This window comes from Marmota flaviventris, chromosome 7 (assembly GCF_047511675.1).
Source record: "Marmota flaviventris isolate mMarFla1 chromosome 7, mMarFla1.hap1, whole genome shotgun sequence".
Lineage (NCBI taxonomy): Eukaryota > Metazoa > Chordata > Mammalia > Rodentia > Sciuridae > Marmota > Marmota flaviventris.
The window spans coordinates 5,800,461-5,820,978 of NC_092504.1; the positions used below are offsets into that span (position 1 = coordinate 5,800,461).

General features: G+C 51.7%; 1 protein-coding gene across 2 annotated transcripts in view; it reads right to left on the reverse strand.

Annotated features, from left to right (window-relative positions):
- The window catches only part of Stk32b (serine/threonine kinase 32B), a 274,031-nt gene that overhangs the window by 90,656 nt on the left and 162,857 nt on the right, over positions 1 to 20,518 (reverse strand). For both annotated transcript variants that reach the window (XM_027938027.2, XM_027938020.3), the window contains exon 4: positions 5,243 to 5,416. In XM_027938027.2, the coding sequence (XP_027793828.1) occupies positions 5,243 to 5,416 (174 nt within the window). The remainder of the gene's footprint in view (positions 1 to 5,242; positions 5,417 to 20,518) is intronic.

The window sequence follows — 20,518 nt, forward strand, 5'->3', positions numbered from 1 at the left end:
TGTGCCTTCTGCATTCCTGTCCTCTGGGCTAATTCTTGATTGTTCCCCCAATTGCAGGCCAAGCTGGCAGAGTCTCTTCCTGCCCACTCTGTGCTCCTGCCCCCCACTGGTCTCCCCGAGTATCCTGACTGGGGACCTACCACGGTCTCATCCTTGGTGGCAGTCTTCTGGCCCCTGAGATGGGTGCCCCTTCCCCTGGGAAGCTGCTCAGGTGCAGGGGCAGCATCTCAGCATTATTTACTGCCCCCAGGGGCTCACTCTGCTTGGACCAGATAGATGCTGAAAAAACCAGGAGACACTTCAGATGCCTCAGAGAGCAGATCCCATTATTTGAAGACAATGTCTTATTTTGAACCACGGTAGCATTTTCCTGCTTGAACACTACCACACTCACCAGGCTCCACCCTAAAATACCTCCTATTTTTTTGAAGACCCACATCACAGGTCAGATGGAACTCCTGGGTTCAAAGTCAGGTCCTCCAAAGAAGAGAAGAGTGAGCTTTCGAAAAGAAGCCAAGACAACTACGTTCCTTGTGAACATTTTCTCATGGAATTTGCATAATAGCCCAGTGAAGTCCATGCCAAGAGGCCATTTTACAGATTATAAAACTGAGGTCCAAAGAGCTAAGTTGATGGAGTTAAGTAACTCACCCACGTCCACCAAGATGGAAGACAGAAACCCATGGCCACTGTTATGGTTTAGATATGAGGGGGGTCCCCAAAAGCTCATGTGTGAGACAATGCAAGAAAGTTCAGAGGTGAAAGGATTGGGTAATGAGAGCCTCAACCCAGTCAGTGAAACTAACCCCCAGTGGTGAGTGAAGGCGGGTGGGGTGTGGCTGGAGGAGGTGGGAGTCCCTTTGAGGTTTATAAATGGTGCGCTGTGCTCAGTCTCTCTGCTGCTTTCTGGTCATGTCCCGGGCTGCTTCTCTCCACCACACACTTCCACCTTGATCTTCTGCCTTGAGCCCTGAGGAATGGAGCCAGCCTCCTATGGGCTGAGACGTCTAAAACTGTGAGCCTCAGAATAAACTATTCCTCCTTCGAAATTGTTCTTGTCAGGTGTTTTGGTCACAGCACTGAAGAAGCTGACTAAAGCAGCCGTCCAGCCCACACGTGCACTTATGGAGTGGTTCTCCCACTCCCAAGTGTGCCCACTGTCAATCAAGCCACATTTGTCTGTGGATATAAAGTACGGGCCTTGAAAGCATCAGGCACATATGCAGTGGGGGGTTTATCAATTCAGCTGTTGAATTAATGCAAAACACCCCACAGCATTGCCATTCATCCCTATGCAGAGCATGAACAGACTCACTTAATTTTGAATCTGTACACATTGGAAAAGGGATTTATGAACCATGTGGGAGGGGAGAGATGACTAATCTCTGCCAAGTCTCTAATCTAGACTGGGTAAGGTAATTCAGCTGCACAGTCAGGGTTCTCCAGAGAAGCAGGACCAACAAGACGTACCTAGATATGTGGGGGCTGATGACTCAGTCCTGTCTGACGCTGGAGGCCCAGGTCAGCCAGCGTGTGACTGCAAGACCAAAGCCTGAGAGTTGGGAGGCTGGGCACACAGATGCAGCCTGAGCCTCAGCCAAGATCCCGCAGCAGCATCCTGAGGACAGGAGGGTGGCATCTAGGCTCCCCATGGGAGGTGAATTCCTCTGCCCCCTCCATGCTCTTCCAGGCCCTGGGGGTGGGTGCTGGGGGATGCCTGGCCACAGTGGGGAGGGCCTCTTGCTCTCCCCAGCTCACCTGTTGAGATGCTGATCTCCTCTGGAAACCCGCTCCCAGACATCCCCAAATAATGTTTCGTGGGCACCCCTTAGCCCAGTCAAGTTGACACTCATGTCACACATTTACTTAAGGACTCAAAGCATTCTTTAGATTACTGAACAGTCCCTTCTCTGGGGTGTGTCTGAAATCAAAGGGCAGGTGACCCCCACGGGAGAAGTGTCTTTGAGAGTGAGTTTAAAACATTGCCAAAAGGAAATGGCTCCAGCCAGCTGTGCTCCAATGGGACAGTCCCCTTTCTGCTGGTCCATCCTGGCCTCTGCTCTGGGAAGCTGGCATCAGCCTCGAAAATGTCTGTATGATTCTGTATCTCAGGGAACTTGGGGACGTGGGTCATTTAGTGCAGAGTGCAGGGATGGCTGTGGTAGTTCACAAAGGACCGTTACCAGATGGGTGAAGAGCTCGCTCCTCCTGGGCCTTCAGTGAACCCAGCCACAGGAGCATACAGTGCCCTGGCACCCTCTGACCAAATGGCCCAGTGCTCACCGACTGATCCCAGAACCACGGCGCCTCGTGCCAAGCTGGTGACGGTCGGGTGAAGCAGCCTCACGCTGACCCTCTGCGTGTCCCAGAACAAGCTCTCTGCTGCCCACAGCTGTGCTCCTGTTCCTTCTCCTCCTCCTCCTCTCCTCCTTTATTTCATTGTTTTCATTGTTGTTATTTGTATCAAAATTGCACAGGCAAATAGTCAAAGACAAATAGTTCTGCAAGTTTTGCTATAATACAGCTACCATCCCTACCATTTCCCCTCATTTGTCCTTCCCCATCCATCCACCAGGCTGTAATTGGGGCATTTAACTCCTTCTCTCTGCATGATGGATTTGTATGGTCCTTTCACTTTTTAATTTCAGGCTCTCTCCGTTGACAGAGAGGCCCTGACAGCCTTTCTTCTCTCCAGTCCTTGAGACACACACCCATCCTTCCCAGTCCCCTATTTTCTCAAAGGAATAGTATCGTATTTTTAGTTGGATCAATTTTCAGGTAATTATAATTAGGTATTATGTACACAGATGACCCATTTAGTGAGCTGAATGATACGCAGAGGCAGTACAAAATCCACTGTAGATTTTCACTCCCTAAGAATAGTGATTGTTTTACTTTGAATCATTGACTTTTTAAAATTAGCTTTTCCCTAATTTCAACTTCAGGTTCTTTACCAGCTAAAACCTCTCCTCTGGAGGCAGCCCTCAATTCTCTCCGTCCTCCCTGAAGAAGTCCCTCCTGGGGTCTTTGACCTACTCAATCACAGCTGGCCTGGGGCTGCCCTGAGGGACAGTGGACACCCTTCCACTCCATCCCCGGGACCTCCTCGCCCCTCTTCTTTGCTGGGCTCCAGCTTTCTGGATCATTTTTCTTCTTCTTGATTGGTCCCTTCATTTGAGTCCATCTCATTTTCTGGTACTCGAGAGAAGGCGTTTGGAAAGCACGGGTCTTGGAGACCTGGAAGTCTGGAAATGCACGGCTTTGCCCTTGATTGGCACGTCTTCACCGCCTCCTGGACTCCAGGAAATGCAACCCGTCCCATCCGTCAGCCTTGAAGCTCAGCCTCTCCTCTCCGGTACTTGTCAGATCTGAGCAGTATCTTGCTGGGCTCCAGCCACAGCCCTGCGCCCTTGGGGTTCTTTGAACCTGGAGGCTCATGTATTTCAGGTCTCGGGGGTTTTCTTTCATGATTTCCTTAATGATTTCTTCCTCTGTGTTTTCCCTCTTTCTCATGCTGAAATTTCTGGGCTGGGCCTCTAATTTTCTCATATTTTCTTTTTAGGGTACTTCATGGGAGTACCCTAAAAAGACTTTCTTTTCCAACATAGCTTCTGTTTTCACACATATAATTTGCAAGAGCTCCAACGTTCTTGTATTTTTTTTTAAAAAAATGCCTTTTCCTGTTTTATTCTTGCAAAACACTCTCCTATCCCTCTGAAAAATACTGATCCTAGTTATTTGGACGCTTCAGAGCCTCCGGGTATTCCTAGTTCTCCGGTTTGTTTGGGTCTTGATGCTCATGTCAGAGGATTCCCTGGATGTCTGATAATCCCAGACCTCTCAGCCCTAGCTGGGAGCTGATAATGAGCGGGGACTTCCAGCTCCACTCCAAGGTGCCCCGGGCCACCTGTGACGTCACAGTTGCTCTCCTCTTGGCTTAGTCACATTGCCACGGAAACCATTTGAGCTTCCTGCTGGGGATGAGGCCCATAGCCATCACTGTCAGACCCCAGTAGGAATGAGGAGGCGGCCATCTCGGCATCTGGCATGGACATGTTTAGGTAGTCTTGCTGTTTTTAGAGCACCCAACCTGACCCTCCGTCACTCTCTTTAGGGGACTGGCCCTCAGCCTCCTGCCAGGGCCGCGAGGGGCAGCCATCTAGTGATGCTGTGGGGAGGGGCCGGGGTGCTCGAGACCAGGGGTTCCACCAGTTCCCGGGCCGTGGCCTGTTTTCTCCCCCTCCCCGCCCTCCATAGCATCTGCTGCCCATCCTGGAAACTCCAGGGGATTCTGAGGTGTTACCAGTCTTGGCTCCCCCTAAGGACAACTTAACACCCAGTTTCTGGTGTCCGAGTCATCTATCGCTCTCCGCCTTCTCTCCAGTGCCCTCATGTGTGCTACAGTGTCTATTCAGTGTCCCCATCCTTACGAATTTAAACATCATTTATTTCTGTCATTGCATTGGGACTTTGGGAGGGAGAAAGTGTCGGGGGTGTGTGTGTTTCATCTGTCTTCTTCACCAGAAGTTCAAGTCCTTGTCCCCTGAGTCTTCCCAAATCACTCAAGTTAGGAGCAGACGGGCCCAGGGCCAGAGCCCAGCTGCACACCTGGAGCCCCACCTGCCCGTGGGCTGAAGGCTCCCCACCTAGGAAACCGCTGCTTCCCAGTCTCTCCTGGCGTTTCTGCATCTGCAGACAAACTGGCTTGGCTCACCTTGGCAGTGTGGTGCTGCCAGGGAGAGGCGAGGTCCCCAGGGAGGCAGCAGACACTCAGAGTTTATCCAAAGCTCAGAACCAGCTTTCCAAGGTGAAGGGACCCTCCCTAAGCCCAGCACTGACTTCAAAGCATGGAGAGGAAAAAGGCAGACCACCTCCTGCTCCCAACTCAGTAGAATAATGCCACAGTGACCCTGCCAGCCCGGGAAGGAGGGACAGAACCTCCCGTTCTCCCCAAGACACCCTGGAGCAGAGAAGCTGAGGCCAACCAACCACGAACCCCCGTGCCCTTCCAGCAGTGGGCACGGGGCAGTTGTGCAGGCAGCAGGCAGGGTCCACCTCGACTGGGCCGTAGGGTGGGCTTCGGTCTGTAGAGAATGCGCAGCTCAGATCAAGCCGCGGTGCTTTCTCTCCTCCCCAGCGGCAGCCACTTCTAACTAAAGTGAGGGGTAGAGCCCGCCCATGGTTCCTGCAGACTGTGACCACTCCCATGCTCCAGCCCAGACTCCCGCCAGCAGCCGGTCACCTGTGGATGATGTGGTGCCTCTGCAGGTACTCCAGGGCCAGGGCCAGCTCACAGATGTAGAGCTTCACGGTCCCCTCGGTGAAGTGCACGCTCTGCTGCAGGTGGTAGCGCAGGTCCCCCCCCAGCAGCAGGTCCACCACCATGAACATGTCCTCCTCATCCTGGAAGGAGTACCTAGGGGCACAGAGGGACAGAGAGAGTCAGGGCGGAGGCGCCACCAACGTCCCCAAGACCAGTGCCCCCGTCTTACGGGAGAGTAAACTGAGGCCCAGGGAGAGGCGCTGAGGGGAAGCGGCAAAAGCTCTCGGTCCCAAGGTGCCTCCTCACTCCTGGGCCTCGCTTCTTGCATGGCCAAGGTGAAGGCCAGCATTGGTGCCCAGGTGCTGGGGGACAGTCTGTGTGTCCACCAGCCCTGGATCCAACACAGTCTCATGTCTTTCTGCTGCTTTCGTTGGACGCTTTAGGTCCATGGGGCTGCAGCTTGGATCTGGATGCTCCCCAAGGCCCTGATTTGAAGGCCTGGTCACCAGCTATGGCACTATGGGGGAGGAGGGGACTTGGAGGAGGTGGGGCCTGGGGGAAGGAAGTCAGGTCCCTGGCAGTACGCCCTTGAAGTGGACGTTGGGACCCTCCCTTCCTCCCTCTGCTCTCTGGCCACATGCTCCCACCATGATGTTCTGCGATGCCACAGGCCCAAAACAACAGGCCAAGTGACCATGACTGAACCCTCTAAAGCTGTGACCCCAAATAACCTTTCCTCTTTGAAGTTGATTGTCTCAGGTACTTTGTGACAGTGGGGGAAACCTGTTGTCAGGATGTCTTTGCTGTTCTTTGAAGACGCTTCCCTCTCCCCCGAAGCCCCACATTCCCCGTGTGTGCTGCTGCGTCCTACTCAGAGCTTGGTTTTGGAACCCTTGAATGCTGTGGTGCTCTGGGACACCCCAGGCCAGGAACAAAAGGAACTGGCAGGGTTTACTTTATGGCCTTAGAAACTGACTAGTCAACCCCAGCCCCAGAAATCCCACACTGCAACTGGGAGCCAGCAGGAGAGGAGACCCACGGGCCTGACGCACCCCGACTGCTGTTCAAAGTGTTCAGGATCATTGTGCCCCCCAATCGTGAATCTCCCAGCTGTGTACCTTGTCACAGGCGTTGGGCTGTGTGCTGGGGATGCTTCCCTGCAGGAAGGCACGGTCCCTGGGAGAGGGGGCCTGGCTGACTCTCACTGACGGAGCAGGGACAGGTGCCATGGAGATGAGGAGAGGAGGAGTCAGCTCTCCCGCAGGTGGGTGTGGGTTGGAGGGAACAGAGGTCAGGAAAACAGGGCAGGACTGACCAGAGGGACAGCCTGAGCCAAGGCCAAGAGGCTGGTTCAGGGACCATTATTCACACACTGAGCCACAGCCATGAGCCACTTGGAGTCACCAAATGGTCACAGCCAGGCCAGGTAAAGTGGGGTACAGGCCTCACTCTTCATAGAGGAGAGATGGGAGGAGTCGTGGAGGACGCATGGTTAGTCTCCTCCTGGGCTGTGGGGGTCGAGGACAGGCCGTCGCTGCCCTTCCCGGGCTGCTCCAGGCTCAGAGATGCGCATTCCTTCCCATGCAATGGCACCAGAGCCTTGGGAGGGGTGTGTCCCAGGTGTCCCCAATATTTGCCTGTCTCTGGGTCTGAAGATACCATTTCTAGAAGCTTCAGTGAGAAAAGGTTGCTTTGTACAGAAAACTTTAGTCTTTAAATTCTATTTTATGTGATTTTAAGGTTTACGACATCAAGAAGTTTAAAACATACAGAAAAGTGATTCTATGGGTGCTGTGTCTTGGACCTATTTGCCTGCACAGGGCCAACATCACTCATTCGATCAACGATCGTTTCCTGAGGGCCTCGGCTCCCAGGTTCCCTGTGAGGCCCCAGGGGAGGGAGTGACGGAGGGAGTGACTGGCAGGCGGGTCCTTCTCTCCATGAGCTTAGATGCTTGAGGGGGAAACAGGTGAGCAGTCTCTCAGGGAGTAAGCTCAGAGAGTGACAAGGACCACGAGGAAATGAGGTGACGAGGTGGGCTACCTGAGGAAGGGGGTCTGGGAGGCTCTGAGGATTGGAGCAGGGCTGGACACACGGACAGGAGCAGCAGCAGGGGGGGGTGGGACACTGAGCTGAGGAACAGTGAGTCCAAGGCTCTGAGACAGGACAAAGCCCAGGGAGGGACCCGAGTGAGAAGCCAGCATGGCCACAGAGAGCCAGAGACACAGCCAAGGCCTCGGGACCTCTGGGGCCAAGCCCTCTGGTTTGAATGTCCCGACCAAAGCTCCTGTTGGAAACCCACCCACTGGGGAGCTTGGACAGGTGACCGTCAGGAGGGGACTCGTGCCATGGGTTAGAGGGTCAGAGGACTACGGGGTTGTGGGAGTGGCCTGGTGGTGGAGGCTCCTGGGACAGGGGCCGGCCCTCCACGTGCTGCCTCCTGCTGTCATGACCCAGCGGGAAGACCCTGCCAGGTGCCAAGCCGATGCCAGCCACAGGCTCGGGCTTACAGAACGGGGAGCTAAATAAACTGAATTTGGGTGGTGAGTTTCCCAGTCTGTGGTCTTCAGTTATAGCAACGGAAAATAGACTGACCTGGAGGGAAGGACTGGATCCCATTCCAGGAAGACGGAAAATCACCTGGGAGGTGAGGCGAGGGAGTTACCCTGCCTGCTTCCTCCCTATGCAGCTCTCTCTGGCACAGGGCGGAGGATGGATGAGAGGGGCATCGGGGGCAAGTCAGCAGGGCTCTCCAAAGGACTGGCTGAGGCGGCCGAGGCCCTGTGGAGACTGCTGGTGCTGGGCGTCCAGGACCCCATGAACGTCTGGGGAACAGCACCGTGGTTGCTGCCACCAAGGGACAGCTCTGGTCCCTCTTGTTTCAGCCTCACTTTGGGGTTGGGGGCAGCCACCTGCTCTGGCAGAAGACAGGTGGTCCAGGACCCTCTGAGGGCACCAGCTAGGGTTTGGATCTGTTTCAGGACATGCTCTGCCAAGTGATCTCTGCTCGAATGGACACGCTGCAGCATAGCGGACTGTTCACAAGAAATGTTAAAACAAGGCTGGCCTGAGACCTCAGGCTGGGGACACGGGCCTTTTCCAGATGCAGCTGCTCCGGATTCACCCTTTGAATAATGAATGTGGCCTGGAAGACCATAAGGAGAGCCCCAGGAAGGGGCTCCTGACACACTGGAGCCCGGGAGGGCGCCAGTTGACGCCCTGGTGGCTGGGAGGAGAAACATCTGTAATCTCGTTTTTCAACGTTGTTTTACTCATCTGGGTGCCTTTTCCACAAAAAGTTAAAAATAGATGTTCCTAGTTTCTTTAAAATCTCTGCTTGATTTTTGTTAGAATAATATTTAATTTACAGATTAAAGAGAATTAACATGTTTACAGTGTTGAATATTTTTTTAACCATGAACATGGGATATCTGTCTTCTTTTATGTCTATCAATAAAGTTACAATTTTCTACCTGAAGGTCCAGTATATATATTTTTTATCCCAAGATTTTAAAGGCAGTTTTATTGCTATTATGAATATAATCTTTTTTTTTTTTCCTTTTCCTTTTCTTTTTAGTTGGCTAACTGGCCGTTGGGGAGGTAGGAGTGCACTCTGACATCACGTATGTTTATCTTGTATCCAGACACCTGTATCCATCTCTCAGTTTTAACCCTTTTCCACCGATGCTCCATGTTTATTTGCCACATAAAGATGACTAGATCTCCTAAAAACTGCCCTGTTTATATTAGTCCAGCCCTTATTATGCCTTATATTTCCTTTTCTTTCTTATTTCACTAGCCTGGGGCCTCCAGTGAAATGTTGGGTATAAGACAGGACTGTGGCACTTTCATCCCACACTGAACTTGAATGAAGCATTTCATCATTAAGTAAATGGTTGCTGTATGGATTAACATCATTCATCTACATAGGAAAGTTCTTTCTATAAGGCTAAGAATTTTTATCCTGAGCAGATGAAGATTTTTTGAATGATAAGCGGTCTTTGCATTTCTAACTAAACCCGACCTCTTGATAAACACGTGTGGGCACATGCACACCTTTCACTGAATCAAGATGCCATTATTTCACTTAGGACTTTCGAATCTCGTGCTCCAATTCACCCAGCCCTTATTTTTGACTTGAGCTATTTGACATTGTGCTTCGTCACCTGGATCTTGCCTTTGTTTGTTTTCTTTTGCTCTAATAAATACCCGAGGCTGCGTAATTACTAAAGAATAGAGGTTTATTTAGCTCATAATCCTGAAGGCTGGGAAATCGTCTGCACGGTGCCAGTATCTGTGCAGAAGCTGGTTGGGCTTCATGCTGCACCCCAGCCTGGAGCTGGGTCTCCCAGGGCGGGGAGGGCAAGCTGCCAGCTCAGGTCTCTCCTCCTGGTCTCATAAAGCCACGAATGCCATCAAGTCCCACCCCATGACCTCACCCAAGCCTAATCACATCCTCAAAGCCTCACTGCCAAATACCAGCACCACATGACTTTGGAGACTAAGTTTCTAAGACACGAATTTCAGGGGACACAGTTAGATCACAGCAGAACTGGAAGAGTCCTTGGATGCATCTGCTAAGCATGGAAGGGTTTAGGATTCAAATACAACACGCCTCCCAGATGCTCAATTTGTATTCGATAACTGACGGGCTATGAAACATTGCATTAATAACCACGTGCTCTGGACTTATGATTCGCAGCGGAACTGTCAGAGGGCCTCTCATTCAAAATTCCATCAGATGGCTTTGGAGGAACAACATGAATTTTCACAAGGAAACTTGCAGACTGGAATGAATTCTAACGAGGAAGACCAAATGTAAAAAGAACAATCATTTAAGCAATAATTCAAGTTGTGGCTTTTCTTGCTACAGATCCATATTTTGCCCTGGGCCACAGACCCAATGTTCCCAAAGAGACTCGATATGATTCCTGGAGAACAGAGAATGACCTCTCACTGACCCCTCTGTGGCTTCCAGTGGTTCTGCTCTCTGCCATTGTCCTTTATGATGCTGCTTGAGCTACAATCATAATTATGTCCTCGAAACAGCGCCGCACATTGTCATGGACATCTGGAGTCGGCAGATGAGAGCAGTACAGCTGACCGCGGAGAAGTGTGGGTAGGAGGCTTTCCTTGCAGGGCCGCGAGGGCACGCCCTGGTCTGGCTGTTGCAATGTGCCAGGGTCCAGAATGCAATGTCTACCCTTTTATTTTTTATAAAATCATCAATTAACTATCTTGATCCAAACAGGATTCCAGTGACTTCATGAAACTCATAACATGATACAATTAAAAATGTGAGCCAATGAGGAGGTTAAAGAATAAAGTAAATCCAAGAAAATCAGGCAAAAGAGCCCCCAACTTATGCCCAAAGATCCTGTCTGCTTGCCTGTCTGCTTGGGGAAAGCTGGGTGACACCGGCCACGAGTGTGTCTTCAACCTTCCCAGAATCCAGAGCAAAGGGAGAAATATGATTAGCTTCATGATTCAAGGAAGATGTGAAAAAATTATTTAGGAAAAGCATGATTTTTAAAGATTGACACAATTATAGATATTCATGGGCACAGTGATTTTCCAACATATATCTACAGTATGCAGAGGTCAGATCAGGGTATTTAGCACACCTTCCACCTCGAACAGTCATCATTTCTTCTTGTCGGGAATATTAAAATTCTTCTAGTTATTTTCAGATATACAGTGAAAAGCATGTTTTTCCTACCACTGAAACCAAAGGGAAAATTTCCCCACTGGATTCTTATAAAGATGGTGTTCCATGATGTGATTATGTGGGAAAGATTGTCTTCGCAACCCTAAAGTCTCAACACAACTTTTTAACAGGGTGACATCAGGGCAAGTCTCAAGTTACATCCCAAATACCGAGAGCGACATGTGAGAACCAAGTTAGTCAGTTGGAAAAATCATACTAAGTATCTGTTGCCAAAGGGGACGTGGGTCTTAGGTACAGCAAGACCCGCTCGCTGCTAAACACAACCAAAGCCACCCACCGGGTGCTTGATCGTGGGACTGGAACACCGAGGGCACCCCACATGGCCACGCAGGCTCCTCTGACCTATTTATTGTGTTTACATTGAAGTCTAAGAAACTGACTCACTTGGTTCTCACATGTCGCTCTCGGTATTTGGATGTAACTTGAGACTGGCCCTGATGTCACCCTGTTAACAGATAGTATTGCGTTTAGGGTTGTAAATATGATTTTCCCCATAAAACCAACAGCTGGAAACCTATTGATAGATGCACAGAATGCTGAGGCAGGCAAAATCGTCCACATTCAACTGGTTTTGACTGTGGAAGTGACCGTTTCATGTGGCTCAACCTAACACAGAGCAGCTCGCCATTTAAACCACCACGATGACTTCCTGACACCTCTGGAATAAACTCACACTTCCTTGACCAGGGGAGCTCACTGTGCACATTCAGCCATTGGACAGTTCTGCAGAGATGCTACTCCTCAACACACTTTACCCTAAACTCTGCTCCCCACATCTTACAGATCACTTGATTAGACATTCTACCTTTGTTGATCTATTGGGGTTTTTTTTTTGCAATGCAACTTTAATTTTCTTTGATTGAAAGAATGTGTTCGAGCCAGGCACAGTGGAGCACACTTGTAATCCTGGTGGCTTGGGAGGCTGAGGCAGGAGGATTGCAAGTTGGAGGCCAGCCTCAGAAGCTTAGTGAGGCCCTGACTCACAATTGAAAATAAACAAAGGGCTGGGGATGTGGCTCAGTGACTAAGTGCCCTTGGGTTTAATCCCCAGTACCCCCCCCCCCAGAAAAAGGGTATTTGTTCGCTGAAGCTGCTGCTACAAAGAACCACAAACTGGTTGGTTTAACACAGAGATATTTTCTTACAGTTCTGGACACTAGAAGTCTGAGGACAAGGGTTGGTTCAGTCTGAGGCCTCTCTTTAACTTGTAGATGGCCATCTTCTCCCTGTGTCCTCACATGTTGTCCCTGTTGTGTGCCCTAATTGCCTCTTCTTCTACGGACACCATCCATATTGGATTAGGGCCCACTCCAGTGACCTCACTGTAACTTCATTACTTCTCTGTCTAAATACAGTCATATTCTGAGATAGCAAGGGTTGGGGCCTCACTACATGGATCTGAGGTGGAACAACTCAGAGTAAGGCTGGTATATGCTTGGGTCTCCATTTGCCACTTGGGCCTGTTCTTATTCATTGCCCATTGTCTGGAGACTATTTCTTACTCATCTGTAGATGCTCTTTACATATTGGAGACCAATCCTGTAATGAGCATACCTGTTGAAAATATCCTCTCCGACTCAGTGATTTGACCCTTCCATTTTTTTTTATGCTGCTTTTATTTTACTCCTGTCCATTAGTTTGAACTTGTTAATTGTGTTTTACTTCCTGTCCCGTTTGATCTACCCAACAACAGAGGTGAGTTAAAATGTATCGATTTACTACTTTTCCTTATGAGTTTAGCAGTTTTTGCTTTACATGTTTTAGGTCACTGTGAGGAGCATCAGGTTCAGAAATGTGGCTCATTCTTTTTATCAGGCTGCAGTTGTTTCCAGGAAAAGCCTTCTTCCTGTTACGTCCACTCTGCACTACGATCATTTCCAGGTCTACCTTTTACACCTTTGTTCAGTCTCAGTCGTGGTCATGAGGGTGCTGCTGTTGGTGTGACTCTCGCAAACAGGCCACGCACAGGGTTATTACATACCCAGTCAGGAGCTGGGTGCTCCCTGGAGTCTGGCCCGTGGGATTCTGTCGTGGTGACGGTCGCTGTCTTCTCTTCCTCCACACCTGCCTTTGATTCAATGGGTGGCTCTATTTTCTTGGCCGGGACCCTGTCTTTAAACTTCAGTGCTCACATTTAAACCACAGCCCCCCTCCCCAGGAGGCATTGAAATAAACAATCCCTCTACATCTTCCTTTTCAAACCGCAGCAGGGCCTTTGAGTGGCTTTCCTGTGACCGTTCCTTCCTCGGCATCCTTCATGTCAGCGTTGCCCGAGCCACTTTTTAAGACCTACATTTTAGAAGTGAATCTGCCATGATCTTCCTCGGTTTCCTTGTCGCCCTTTAGCCCTGCTCCTCCCGCTCTCGCCGTCCGCCTCTGGGTACCCGCTGCTCTCCGCGTCCTCTCTTCTGTTTGTGGGTCTTTGCTTTGTTCTCATGATGGAAATGTCCCCAGAACAGGCTGCTCTACGCTGACAGCGACTTGCTTTTATCACACGTGACCTACCCTCTCGCCCGACGTGTATGATTTCAGTGTCAGACTCACGTCTGTTCTGTGATTTGTACCCCCCAACAACGTATTGTAGCTCGGTTGTTTTGAAGAGTGCTGTCTTTTGACCTTCCTGGTAGGGCTTGGGCTGCTTTATATCCCACCCTTAAGCAGCGTTTGGGAATTCTGAGTATGACTATGGGTCACTCACACCACTGAGTTTTTTTACTTTTTTTGTTATTAATCACCATGTTTTTGTTTTATCTTTAAAATTTCCTTTTGGTCATCCTGTACTGGCCGAGCAGTGACAAGGTTCCTTTAGTGCTGGTTTGTCTGGGAAGCCCAGCCTGGCCGGGCGTCGCCCTCTGGGTGGGCAGTTCTTCCTGTGCTCTGACTGCCCGCCCCGCTCTCTTCTGGCCTGCAGGGCTGCCCGGGACCTGCCGCGGGCCCTCAGGAGACACCCTCCAATGTAGCACTTCTCTGTGCTGACCCGAGCTCTTCCGTGGTCTCTGGCTGTTGATGATTTGGTCGTGAGGCGTCTGGTGAACCCCCCTCTGGGTGGAATTCTGTGGTCACCTCTGGGACTCCTATACCTGGAGGTTGTCTTTTCGCAGGTTTGGGATCTTCTAGCCATTGCTTAAACACACTTCCTGGGCCCGTGCCCTTCCTCTCCGTGGATTCCCATGAGGTGAAGGTGGCTCCCTGATGGTGCCCAGACGTCCCCGGGCCCTCTTCCTTCCTTGCCCTGTGGGCTCCTCTAAGGGGACAAGTACACAGTGGGATGACATTCAGCCTTCACAGGGGAAGCACTCTGTCATCTGCAAGGACGTGGATGAACCTGACGACATCATGCTAAATGAAATAAGGCAGCACAGAAAGCAGGGCCTGCGTGCGAGATCTGACACACACGAGCACGCAGGGTGAGCAAGAGGGTGGAGCAGCGGTTGTCAGAGACTCGGCCACGGGGTGGGGTGGGGTCTTGACCAAAACGTAGGAAATGTCATGTAGACCCGAGAAACAGGTCCTGAGATCTGTGGCACAGCAGGGTCTATAGCCAATGATGATGATCATACATTTCAAAATAAAAGATACCCTTTAAATGTCTCACCATAAAAACTGATATGTGAGGTGATGGACGTGTTAGTAGATTTGATAATTCCTCCTTGTACACATACATCGAGACATTATATTGGATCTCAGGACTGTATGCAGATATTTGTTCATCAAAAATGATATTAATAGAAACAACCACTCTGGAAGATGGAGATTCCTCCAAAGAGGGGGATGGAACCACCATATGCCCTGGCTATCCCACTCCTTGGTATTTATTCCAAAGATCTGAGATCAGCCTACTGTCGTGAAACATGCACACCAGTGTTTACTGCAGCGTAGTCCACGAGAGCCGAGATATGGAGCCCTCCCAGGTGCCCATCGACGGACGAGGGGGTAAGACAGAGTGGCATATGTCTAGTGGAGTCTGACTCAGTCACAGGAACAAAATCATGCCGTTTGTCGGGAAGTGGACGGAACTGGAGAGCATCACAGTAAGTGAAATGAGCCAGATTGGGAAAGACAGGGGCAAATGTTTATAGTCCTCGTATGGAAGCTAGAGAGGGAAAGAAAAGGAAGGAAAAAAGGGAAACTCGAGAAAAGGGAAGATCCATGGAGTAGAAGTGAGGGATCAAGAGGGAAGGGGGAGGGAGGTAGGAGTGGGGGACAGGGGACGGAGTGGGGGACAGGGGACGGAGTGGAGCAGACTATGCTAGGTGCCTGTGTGGATGTACCTCCACGCATCCAATTTCATATATAACTATAATGCACCAGTTAAAATAAATAACTAAAAGATGATAGAGCAGAGGAAGAAAATCAGGGGAGGAGGAAGGGGGAGAAGGGGGTTGTGCTGAGGATCGACTTGGAGAAAACTTTGTCATATGCATTTATGAATATGTCAAAAGGAGCTCTACCATGATGTATAAGTAACTGTAATGTAATAAAATAAATGAATAAATTTAAATAAAAATAATTCAGACAAGAACAGAAAAAAAATGTATACTGCAGATGTATGTGATGTGTAAATAATAACGAAGACCACTTCCTGACAGATGAGGATGGTGGAAACACAAGGCTAAGAGAGTAATCCATAAACTGGGCCACTGTGCAGACCCCCACATGCTTTCTTTTCTAAGAAGCAATTTACCTGCAGCCCTGCCTGGCTTAAGTGGACAGGCCATGTCACAATCCTCAGAAAACTGCCTGTTATCTATCTGCAGGAGAAATGCAGGCCCAAGGTAATGTCCACGGAGGAACCCAGGACTTTGTGACTGGATCCTGAAACTCAGGGAGGTAAGGATAGTTCCTCCTAACAGTGAAACCCGTAAGAATATGTGGTTAAGAATCCAGTTAGCACTGGTCAGCGCGGGCACACTGACCTGGCGTTGAGTCAGCGGTTACCCTGCTGTCTGTCAAAAGTCAAGAGGTGAATCTGGGCGGGACTCTCTGGAAATGTCTCTGGGATCCCCAATAAAACGTGAGTGCCGGAGAGGCGCATGGTCCCTCTCCTCTCTGAGAGGACCCACTCTCTCCCTTGAGAGTGTCCCCTTTTGCTTTTCCTGTACCTTCAATAAACTCATTCCTGTTACCCTGAGCGACAGGTCTGACATCTTTCTGATTTGATCACGAGAATCGGGGTTTGAAGAGGGGGTCTTCGTGCTGCCTCAAGTTCTCAGAGGGCCCCAGCTCCATAACACAGCCACTACACAACTTAAGAGGTGGAACCTGTCCCGTAGCCCCCAAGCCCCTCTGGTGGCCCCCTGCCTGCATCCTTCTCTCCTCCATGTCCCAGATGGAGATGCTCTTCTGAAATTTAAATCTACCCCTGTATTGCTTTTTTATAGCATTAATATCATTGTGCCTATGTATATAATGTGCGGTTGGGTTCAGCATGTTTTTAAATTTACATCATGCCATGATTGTCCTGTAGTGCTCCAGTATACACATGATAATAGCTGAAATGTTGATCATAATTATAATAACTGTGATAATATAAGCAATATAGCTGCAGGCTCCAGTGCTTACGAGGAATACTTCTGGGTTTTCCAATTCACGTGTGTGTGTGTGTGTGTGTGTGTGTGTGTGTCCTCACCAGAGCCCATCAGAGACCTCCCTGTTGCCTCCCATGCTGATGATCAGGTGTGGTTCACCCCTGTCTACCCGGGTCCATGGCCTCCCCTCTTCGCCCACCTCACAGCGTAAAAGCACCAGCCTGGGGAGGTGCATGCTGCACGCTCCGCTCTCCAGGCCTCTTCCTTCCTACACAGGAAGGTTGTCCTTTCTTTTGAGCTCAGTTCTGCACTGAACGTAACTTTCTTTGTATAATGTATTTTCCAGCCTCTCCTGGAGTTTCTGCTGAGAGGCTGTTCACATCACGGTGGCCTCGCCTTGCTGGGTGGACAGGGAAACTCCCGTCCCTGACTCACTCCCCGGGGGGCCTCGCTGTGGCTACAGGACTCCCTGTCAGTGACCAGCAGTGAGGTCCTGCACAGTGGCTTCTCCATCAGTCCCTCACTGAGGGCGGACAGGCAGGCAGCCGAGGTAGACGCCACACCCAGCATTAAAATCAGCCCCACCCCTGGGTCACCACTCATCTATTCATTCAGCAGATGGTTGACAAACCCCTGCTGAGTGGCAGGCGAGCTGGAGTTAGCTCTCCCAGCTCCAGTGTGGCCAGAAATATTGTCACTGATGGCCAAGGAAGTGTCCCAGAGGGCCCCATCACAGGCTGTCAGCACCGGGTCATTTAAATAACCTGAAACTGGCAAGGCAACCATTCCACCCATGAAAGAAAAAATGAAAGGCTTGTGAACGCTCTCAAACAACCTGGCAATCTGAACACCCCAAGACCAGGTAGGGTGAGCAGAGAGGTCACCCTGAGGGGCAGTTCCTACACCATCTTTTAATTTGGGGGGAAAACACATCCTTCTGATTCTCACATCACAGCCAGGTAGGCAGGTGAGGAGGTTTCCACCCACATGTCACGGACGGAGACAGTGAGTCCAAGAGACCGTTGGCAAGCAAACACAGAACCTGGCTCTTCAAGTCCTCACCGCCTGTCCCAGGGCATCCGTGGAGACCCCTCAGGACCGCGGCCGTCTCACTGGTGTTCCAACACTGCTAAGGCGACTTAAGAATGCACTGGCTGCATAAAACACCTCCAGATAATTTTTTTTTTTGGTTTTGTTTTGTTCTGCAAATGACCTTCTGTCTAACTGTCCTTCCACTGTCTTTTACTGAAAATATAAGTGAGACCCACACACTCCTGCAGATGGTTCCGATGGCGTGGGCTCTGCGAAGCCTGCCCTACAACAGGCCAGGGCCTCCCCGCGCCCTCCAGCCCAAGGTTCCTCAGACACTGAATAACACCTCCCGAATGGTTCCCAGATGCCCTGTGTTCACCACAAGGGTTTGGAGCTGGGAGAACCAACTCCAGAAGACGGAGGCTCCTCTGGAGATGCCCTGGCTGCTCCAGGGTGGGCACCACAGGGGGGATCCAGGCCAAGGATCAGCAATGTAGCAGGTACTCAAAGAGGGTCCTGGATCTGGGTGACCTCGGAGGAAACGTGGAGCCTGCAGACAACCTGGGGTGGAGGGAAAACAGGGCTGGGTCTCTGGGCGGAGCCGGCTGGAGAGCAGGGCCTTGGCCAGGGACGGCTCTCTGGGCAGGTGCTCCGGGTGTCCCAGGGGCATTTCCCTTCAGGTCCCATGGTCATTGTGAAGTCCTAACACACCAGCAGTGTTAGGAGGAGTAGGCCAGGGAGGCCTGAGCAGGAAGGCTGTGTAGTACGTCGTGGCACAGACCCGACCAGGACTCCACTGACGTCGGAAGAACTGACCACAGGTGGACAAAGACCCCTGTGTGGTCAGCCCTTCAGCTTGACTCTCGGCAGGGACACTGAGGGTGACGACCCTTCTGCTTGGGTGCCTCGTAATGTGACAGAGACCCCGGGAGAGCACAGTCTGTCTCCAGGCTGCGGCTCTCGGGCGCTGAGGAGGGGAAGCTGCGTGACAGAGGTGCCGACCCCGGATCAGGGCACACGCCAGGGAGCCCGTTGATTTTTAAAGGAAATAAAAACTTGATAAACGTGACGGCACGTCTGCCGGGTTGTGGACCGACCGTGCCCTCACGCGGTGCTGCAGTGTAGGATGCCCTGGGGCCTCGATGACCGGGTCGGACAGGGGGTGCGGGACTCCGGCAGAGCTGAGAGCTGCCGCGGGCAGCGCGTGCTGCAGACCTGGGCCTTTCCGAACAGCCGGAAACCCGTCAGGAGCTCCCCTGAGCTTTTGGCTTTAAATTGTATTTTTATGTTATATTAGTGCCATGGCCATCATACATAACAGTGGGGCTCGCTGTGACACATTCACATGTGCGTATAACAATGCTGAGCACTGCCCTGTGTTAGAGGGCACTGTTAGAGCAGGTGAGCTTTGTGAGCCCCTGCGCAATGTCCCCTGAATGCTCAGGTCGGCCAGCCTGGCTGGTGGCTGCAGGATTATTCTCAGTCCCCTGTGGGTCCATCAGTTGTTTGGGACGTGCTTATGCTGGCCATGGGAAGTTTGTCCCATGACACACTGACCAGCATGCCCCTGACCGTCCAGCAGGGCCCTCTTCACCTCCAGCGCCCTGCCGGCACGTTCCCTGTCTGCAACTCTGTCCGACCGGGTCTCCACACCTGGGCTTCCCAGACCCCTGGACTCTCCTCAGCCCCTCCCCCTGAATCTCAGCCTGGAACCTCCCTTGAGTCTGTAAATTGGGATCGTCACCACAGCCCCTCTTTACCTTCCCCTCCCTCGGGACACTGTCCTCCAGGTCCTACACCCAGTGTCTTCCAAACCACCTCATCATATTCTCTTGTTGGCTGCTTCAGACAGAGGGGCGGATTCCATCCTGACCAGAGGCAGAAGCCCCTCACCTGCCGCCTGACACAAAGGAGATTTTCCAAAGAAGTGTTTATGCAACTAAGGTCCACGGCGTGGACTGGTGGCCGCACTGCAGAACTCCAGTCCAGTGAGGGTTGACGGTCACCCACCCTAAGCCAGCGTGTGGACCATGTGGACCATACACACTGCCGATCAACAAGGCCACTTCAGAGGGTGCTGGCCACCCGGGGTGATCCCGTGGTGCCTGAGCGGCAGTGGGGGAAACAGCCAGACCCCTGATGGCCAAGGGCGTGTCTCTGAGGAAGAGGGACCTGAGCCATTGGGGAGGCGGCAGCCACACCATGGTACCAAGGGCACTGCTGTTCACACTGACAAAGCTACAAAGGTGAATGTCCAAGTGGGGGACGAGCTGGGTGCATCTGCAGTACAGGAGGCGGCCAGCGAGGCCACAGGTGGCGTGGAAGGGCTGCCCCACACGGCAGGAGGAGCAGGCGGCTGCCACCCCACCTCCACAGGGACACAACAGGCTCCAGGGGGACTGCCACCGGCTGCAGACCAGTCTTGGCTGCTCCCAAGGGGAAGGGAAGGCCCTTGAAACAACAGCTGTCCTGCGGCTGACCCTGCTCCTGGAGCAGAGAGACTGTCCCGCAGCACGCCCACGCCCACGCCCGGCACAGAGGCCTGCTCCTCCCCAGGGAAGGTGGAGCCGAGGAGGACGAGGCACCGACACACTCTCTCAGAAGATGTGGTGCCAACAGCACCCTGCAGTGTGGGCTGCTGCTTGTGGTGACAGTGGAACCACTTCCCAGTCCCTTCCCCACACCCCACGAGCTTGGTTCTCCCTCTACACAGCGGCTGTGAGGACAGGGAGACGTGGGGAGACTCCGAACTTCTGAGGAAACGTGGTTGAGTCCCCGTCGTGTGTGTGTGACCTTGGACAAGCCCAAGTGTACCGAGGCTTGGCCTCCTTCCTGAGACCCCTGAGACCCCTGAGGCCAGTGTCCTCTCCCATGTGCTCTGGGTCAGCTGCAGCCACCAGGACGGCGATGGGGTGAACTTCCCCCCAAGACGGAGGCCCGCTGTGCACACCTCCAGGTAAGGGAAGG